Raw genomic sequence first — 7,374 nt, 5'->3', positions numbered from 1 at the left:
AAATCTTGGTCAAAGTTAAGTTTGACCAGAATTCAAATGAGCAAAACAAATTAAAAAAAATCAAAAAATGGAAAACCAGCGCACATAGTCTGTACATATAGAATATATGTGTAGGAAAGTTATTTGGCTGATTTAGACAAGGTCGAAATTTTTTTGCTTAGAAATGAGGCCGTTTACCCTACCTTTGGACCCCTCTTTTTAGCACAGTTTTCATGAAAATTTCAAAAAGCTCATCACAACTTCATTTTGGATTGACTAAGAAGTATCCAGGCTTAGTTTTTCATTTTGATGTTTTAGACTTGTTTAAATCTTAGTCAAAGTTAGGTTTGACCAGAATTTAAATGAGCAAAACAAAATTCAAAAAAATGTTTCATAATTATTCATGTGCTCATTCAAACATCATCCAACAGATATTTAAACATCATGTCAAACATACTTCTAACATAGGTCCAACATCATCCAACAGAAATACAACATGTCAAGTGATAAATGTTTCATAATACAACATCATCCCTTATTCATAATGTTTCATAATTATTCATAGATAGCGTTGGGGCTTCTGTCTGTTCCTTGAGCTTCTTGCCATCACTTTGCTACTCGTGCACCTTGTGCTCATTGTTTCTTCTCTTCTTCTCTTGGTTGTCGATACCTTGCGCGTCTTCTTCAAACCTACCATAGAGCTGTGCAAAACATAAACGGTAATGAGATCATGTCAAGTGATAGATGTACAGTAGTATTTGACCCTTGCAAGATTTACATACCTAGCAGAACTCACAACAACAGAAGGTTGGTCACCATTTGGAGCCTCACTTGGATCATCATTTGGAGCCTCACTTGGATCACCATGATCACCATTTAGAGCCTCACTTGGATCACCATTTGGAGCCTCACTTGAATCATTATTTGGAGGATATTTTGGATCATCGTCAAAATCATGCGGTTGTTGATCATCATCATTTGGAACCTCGTCAAAATCCTTATCTGATGCAACCGGCTGTTGACCATCATTTTCATCATCTGTTGAGGCAACCGGCTGCTGACCAACATTTTCATCGAAGCCTTCATCGAAACTCTCTCCGAACGCTGGATCTACTGTGTTATCACAATACTTACCAAAATGACCAGACCCACCACACCTTGTGCACTTACGCTTCCTCGCTCCAAGTCCAGCTCCTTCGCTGCGAGGTCTGATTCGACTCTTCCTTGGTCTACCTGCTGCTCTCTTCAGAATTGGAGCGCAAAGCTTGAATCCAGGGTCCACCATGTCCCATTGTTGTTTTCCCTCCATAGCAGGCAAGGAATAAGCATATGTGGCTTTGAACCTTGCAACAGAGTAGTAATCATGCACATACTGCTGTATGTTCCCTGCTGGACCTGGGAGAGAAGTGATGAAAAACAAGGCATGAATGCATGGCAACCCAGTTATCTGCCATTGCCTACAACTGCAAGTTCTAGCTTCTAAATCCAGTGGATATCTCCATTCCCTCTTCTCTTTATCCAAATATGATATCTCTGCTATGGTACCCGAGCAAAGAGTCATGTTCATTTCCAAGCCTGTTGTCTTCTGCTTCAGTTCATTTATCACGGCAGGGATGATAATGTGGCCCATGAATTTTGCCTCGGCTATTCCTGCACGATAATGAAATTTCTGCATGTATTCTATCCTTATCCTGTCAAGCAAATCCACCACATAATGACCCTTTAGTTTCTGGATCATTGAGTTGAAAGACTCTGCTAGATTATTATGCACATAGTCAACTTTGCTCACTTCACTGAATTGGCTTCTGGCCCATAACTTGGAGTGGTGTGTTTCCAAGTATTCTTTCACTTTGGGATTCATGTATAACTGCCTCAAGTGGTAGTTGTGCTTCTTCACACTACATGTCAAAGATGCTGGCCATAAATTGTCGGTATACACCTTTCCTTTGAATTTCTTCATGAAATTTGCAGCAAGGTGACGCATGCATTCCCTATGCTCTACTCCAGGGAACACATTATCCACGGCCACTTCTAAACCTTTCCAGGCATCTGTATGAATGACCAACCCATTGGGATGTGCAATAGCCCGGCGGAGATTATGCAAAAACCAAGTCCAACTCTCGTCAGACTCTGTCTCCAGCACACCATAGGCAACTGGAAATACAAAACTATGTGCATCAACTGAACAAGCTGCTACTAACTGTCCTTTAAACCTCCCTGTGAGAAAAGTGGCATCAATAGCCAAATAAGGCCTGCAGCCTGCCAAAAAACCCCGGCGACAAGCCTCAAAGCAGACAAAAACCCTCCTAAAGCATTCCTTGGTCTTTGTCACTCCCCTGAATGTGTACTCCACGGTGTGGTGATCAATATCTACAATACTACCTGGGCTTGTCCTCTCCACTTCACCTTTGAATGAATACAACAATTGAAAACTTTCCTGCCAGTTACCATAAATAGAATCCATAGCATGTTGTTTACCATTGAACAACCTCATGTATGGTAAATCTATCTTGAACTTATCTTTGATGTTCTTCTGCAATTCCTTTGGACCCACTTGCTGGTTTTCTTTCACCCACTTCTTTACTTCTTCTGCCATCCATCTTGACTTGGCTCTACTGATTGTATCCTTCCTAAGGGTTGATTCCTGGCATGTGTGCTTAAAAGGGTTCACTTTGACCTGAACATTAGTGCTATTCCGCATTTTAGATGCAAGTAGCCTCCATGGACAACCTTCAGTCGGACAGTGCACTCTGTAACGTACTTGATCACTCTTGTCAACTTTGAAAGTACATTCTACCTTGATGCAGTATGTCACAAGTGCATTTCTACACTCATTCATGGATACAAAAACTGTACCTTCTTCCATATGAGGGTTCAAAGGGTCCCATTCAACAGCTGCAAGGTCTTCGTCCTCACCCATCGCGTCATCATCCACACAGACTGCATTGTGAGCCTCATCTTGATTTTCAGTCCGAGGTGCCCGTCATAAATTCTGAATAACATCAGAATATAGCTTCTCTTCATCAACCCCAGAATTGTAGCCATCAGGCTCCACTTCAAGGGGGGCCCTACTGCTGTTGCCCACACTTGTCGAGCCACCACGTCGCCGTGCACCAACTGAACTGTTCTGGCTAGAGATGCCATTACGACGACTTGGTTCTCCCCGAGATGTTGCACCCGCCATCCTAGGTCCAAATGCCTGCTCAAGCACATCAACTTGCAGCCTCACATGAAAATTATCTTTCTCTTTATGCCTAACAAACATGGTAGCTAGCTCTTGATCATTACTAACTGTCACCCAATTCTTTTCCCCATCATAGTATTTGTATACCACTTCATCAAGCAAACCCCAAGGATATTGGCTACAAATTACCTCCCCAAATTGTCTGAAACTCCAATTACTAGCCATTGGCAACCGATAATCAAAACCTCCTTGGGGCCAAATGATGATGATCTTCTTGGAAACCACCAAACTGAATCAACATAAACCAGGACAAAATCTATGAAAGAAGCTGTCAAACAGCTTTTCCCACAAGCAAATCATAGAAATTGCCTAGTCCACATACTCGGAAAAGCTCAAGGCAAAGACTGACGAATATTTGCAAGAAGACCAGGCCGACATGTTGAGTTTCATGACATCATAGTTAATTCTCAAATAACTGCTGGATTTGAAACTAAATAGCCACAACTTATGCAAAGATTTTGAAGTACAAGGTGTCAAGTATTTCAAAACAATGTAGAAGAGTAGAAAAATATTTGTTCCTGTGTACTACGACATGCAAATTTATCCATTTATTCAGACGGTTGTAAGAAGTGGAGGAACAAAATCGGTATTCAAGGCAAATGTAGTATCAACATTCAAAGTCATAAGCTTCATGACAGAATTCAACAAAGTTTTAGAGACTATAGAAGAAAAGAAAAGGCAAAATGATTCTATTACAAGGAACACGGATCCCAAATGGTGGTGTGACTGGGCATTAGAACGGCAAGCTGGCAAACCCTATAGTAGAAGCAATTTTTTTTACAGATTTCAAGATGAACTGACGAAATCAAGCAAATTCCACATGGTTGAAATAGAAAGGATGAAGGCATACAATGTATACAAGGCACCGCTTCATGCACAATACGATTTTAACCCTAGAAGCTTCCTAGTGTCGATTGAACCTGAAGAACAAAACATAGGATGCATTTGTTGCAAATTTCAGAAAGATGGCATGCTATGCTGCCATTTACTCAAGGTACTACAAGGATTAAACATCGACGAATTACCAGACAAGTATTTCATTGACAGATGGAGACCTAAAGAAAAAAGAGTAAGCCAAAGCAGATTTGAAACAACAAAAGAGGGACAATGAATACACAAGCAAGGTTCTTATCAATGTCAAGAAGGTCGATAGAATTGGCATTAGAAGCTCCGAAGAACGCACAATGATATGACGTTCTTGATGTTGAGATTGAGAGGGTAGATTTACTAGTGCTGGCCATACCTTATGATGAACCTCCCTGAAAAATCAAAGAGCACAATTTCAAGGCAATCTGAGGGTTAACCTGAAAGAACAATTATCCTTGATCCAGATTACATAAAATCTAAAGGTAGATCAAAAAAGACATGAAGACAAAAGGGATTGGTAGAAGAAGTAATAGCAACATCTACAGTAACTTGCTCTGGGTGTCATGTCAAAGGTCACAACATTCAGACTTGTACAAATAGAAATTGAAAACGGGGACTTTTATTGACTTATACAAAAAAGTTAGAAGGTAAATTTTCTAAGAATGGTTGTGTTTTTCTTTTTTGAAAATTTTAGAAAATGCTTCGAATACTTTCTAAAAGATGCTCACAATTTAGGAAAATTTGTTTACAATTTTTTTAAAAATTCTCAAACTTTCAGACTTGCACAAATATTGTTTAAAAAAATGGTTGTGTTTTTCTTTTAAGAAATGTTTGGAATTTCTAGAAAATGCTTTGAATACTTTAAAAAAAATGCTCACGTGTTTTTGAAACACTGTTCCCAAATTGAGGAAAAAATTCTTAGATTTTCAGAAACGTTCAATTTTTTATAAACAAATAAACATCTTTTTTTTGTTTTCTAGGAAATCAAAATAAGAAAACCGAAAAAACAAAAGAGAAGGAGAAAAAAAACACTAGCCTAGATACATACAGTAGATTGTTACGGCCGGCCCAGTGGAGCAACGCCCGTTCGCGATTATAGCTGGCCAAATGGGCCGGGCCAAACAGGCCAGCCCGCAAGCACGCCGGCACGGCCCGCCATGGGCCAGGCACGGCACGGGCTAAACGGGCCGTGCCTGGCACGCGGCACGCCTTGAGCCGTGCCTGGGCCTGGAGCCTGGGCACGTGGGCTGGCACGGCACGGCCCGTTTAATTTCTTTATATACATTTCAGATTTTTTTATAGATGTATACGTAAAATATAGTCCAATAGGTCTAAAAACCAGCCCAACAGGGTGAAAATATGCAGCCCAGCGTGCTAAACGGGCCATCGGGCCGGCCCGTTTACTAATCAGGCCGTGCCTGGGCCAAGGAGCTGCGCCCGTGGGCCGGCACGGTACGGCCCGGCTATTAAACGTGCCACGGCGGGCCGTGCCGGGCCAGGCACGATTAGCACAGGCCGTGCCGTGCCGTGCCGGGCCGGCCCGTCTGGCCAGGTATGTTCGCGATTGGCTGCCCGGAAGAAAACCTAGAGTAGGGTGGGGTTCCCATTTCCTCGCCTCCCTCCCCTCGAATCAAAGAAGAAGAAAATACTCCTCACCTCCATTCCGAGCCCCGCCGCCACCTCCCAAAATCCCGAGCGCTTCCGACTCCGAGATCTGAGAGCTCCGCCACCGCCACCTCCCAAAATCCCGAGCGCTTCCGACTCCGAGATCTGAGAGCTCCGCCACCGCCACCTCCCAAAATCCCGAGCGCTTCCGACTCCGAGATCTGAGAGCTCCGCCACCGCCACCGCCGCCGCCGTCCCCGTCCCCGTCCCCATCCCCACACCCGGATATGCTGCGTGTCCTCTCGAAGTCCCTCTCCACGGTCGCCCGCGCTGGGCCGGCGACCTCTGACTCCCTCCTCAGCGGCCATCGTGCTACTGCCGGCGAGATTCTCCCGGGGCCGGTTCCCACCCACGGCCTGCTCACTCCTCGCCGCGGGATGGCCACGGGGCGGATCGAACAAATGATGTAAGCCAAACTCCTTAACCCTGGCACTCGAGTTTCGGATCTGGTTAGGGCATCTACAACGCGAGTCGATTAGCGCTTAGAGCGTCAAATCCTGACGCTTGGGATGGCATCGGGGCGCAAAAATAGGTGCTGGCGCTTGGGGTATTTTTTTGTTCGCACGAGATTAAAAAAACGCTGTGCAGCGGCCGATTTTGCTGGCGCCTGTGAATAGTGTCTACCGTTGGAGTAGATATTCTCTTTTCCTAAGCGTCTATATAGATGCAAGACTGTTGCCATCTCCTTGATAAACCCAGAGTATTTTTCAAGTATCCAGCCTAGTTCTCTGGGCGTATGTTGTCCTGATAAAACCCACTAAAGCTTGGACATAGATTGTATTATTTGGGCTATGATCTGCATGAGCGACGTAATCAACTGTTTGTAGGAAGCACTAAATCTATCGAACACTTGCATTTTTGGCTGAATCCATGGGTAATTGATTCAAAACGCTGTCTCATGATTAGTTTTCAATCAAGAGAAAGTCAATTTTATTTCGTACGAGCATCTATTGATTCATTTGCTCTTTTTAGCATGTTTTGGGTGATTACAAATATTGTTCGCTGCACACGCATTTACTAGGCAAGTACCTTCTGCATGATTGTTTAAAAATTCTATCTCTGTGACAGAGCATACGGAGATGTCGACCTCCGCGACAAGGGGATGATGATTGCCGAAGACTACTACAAACTGAACAAGAAGAAGGTGATCTACCACACCCCCAACAAGCTTGTCACAGGACAGAAGGGTGCTTTGTTCCCTACAGTGCATGATGATACTGCCTTCACCTTCCACTCGGCCACTGGGCTTGTGGTTCAGAACCACCTCAACCATGTATCTGTCTCCAAGGCGTTGCTTGATGAAAACAACTGGCTGATATCTAAGAAGACTGGCGAGTATGCGTTTGCAAAGCTGGACGACTGGAACATTGCACTCAAGAGCGAGACGACTGAACTGGCTGATATCTGACCCCAGAACGAGAGCTAGGCGACTTCAGAGCATTGCACTCAAGGTTTGTGAAGATCCTGCATCAGACAAATGGCAGGGATTATGAGGACATGTTGCCGCCCGACTTCAAGGACTTTCTTGGGAAGCTGATCGCTGATGACCTCAAGGTCCAGCACATTATTTGCCATTCCTTCTTCTTACCGTGCCTCTCCAAGTTCCTTCTAAGGATACT

At 43.8% G+C, this 7,374-nt stretch overlaps 2 protein-coding genes and 1 pseudogene across 2 annotated transcripts; 1 reads left to right on the top strand and 2 right to left on the bottom strand.

Moving 5' to 3' along the window:
- Positions 1–538: 538 nt before the first annotated feature.
- On the bottom strand, positions 539–2,214 carry LOC147987636 (uncharacterized). The gene is made up of 3 exons (XM_087542461.1): positions 2,193–2,214; positions 762–2,160; positions 539–680 (listed from the first exon to the last, which is right to left on the bottom strand). The coding sequence occupies exons 1-3, from the start codon at positions 2,212–2,214 to the stop codon at positions 539–541; spliced, it is 1,563 nt and encodes a 520-aa protein (XP_087398587.1).
- Positions 2,215–2,240: 26 nt separating this feature from the next.
- Positions 2,241–3,388, bottom strand: LOC147987635 (uncharacterized; annotated as a pseudogene).
- A 2,458-nt stretch (positions 3,389–5,846) lies between these two features.
- On the top strand, positions 5,847–7,163 carry LOC125538389 (uncharacterized). Its single transcript, XM_048701644.2, has 2 exons — positions 5,847–6,161; positions 6,824–7,163. Exons 1-2 carry the CDS (start codon positions 5,983–5,985, stop codon positions 7,161–7,163), a joined length of 519 nt encoding a protein of 172 aa, XP_048557601.2. The 5' UTR covers positions 5,847–5,982.
- The last annotated feature ends 211 nt before the right edge of the window (positions 7,164–7,374 follow it).

The sequence above is a fragment of the Triticum urartu genome, chromosome 2A (genome assembly GCF_056163025.1).
Source record: "Triticum urartu cultivar PI428250 chromosome 2A, HENAU_Tu73, whole genome shotgun sequence".
NCBI lineage: Eukaryota > Viridiplantae > Streptophyta > Magnoliopsida > Poales > Poaceae > Triticum > Triticum urartu.
The sequence above is the reverse complement of the archived record's forward strand: the minus strand, read 5'-3'. Positions and strand labels throughout refer to the sequence as shown.

What these genes read in the sequence shown, in the direction of transcription:
- LOC147987636 (XM_087542461.1), bottom strand. Translation starts at nt 2,214, where the DNA reads ATGCCACTTTTCTCACAGGGAG. An exon ending in GCCACTTTTCTCACAGGGAG is followed by an intron (nt 2,161 to 2,192) that starts GTTTAAAGGACA and finishes CAGCTTGTTCAG; the next exon opens with TTGATGCACATAGTTTTGTA. An exon ending in GTTGTTGTGAGTTCTGCTAG is followed by an intron (nt 681 to 761) that starts GTATGTAAATCT and finishes TGTTTTGCACAG; the next exon opens with CTCTATGGTAGGTTTGAAGA.
- LOC125538389 (XM_048701644.2), top strand. Translation starts at nt 5,983, where the DNA reads ATGCTGCGTGTCCTCTCGAAGTCCCTCTCCACGGTCGCCCGCGCTGGG. An exon ending in GGGCGGATCGAACAAATGAT is followed by an intron (nt 6,162 to 6,823) that starts GTAAGCCAAACT and finishes TCTCTGTGACAG; the next exon opens with AGCATACGGAGATGTCGACC.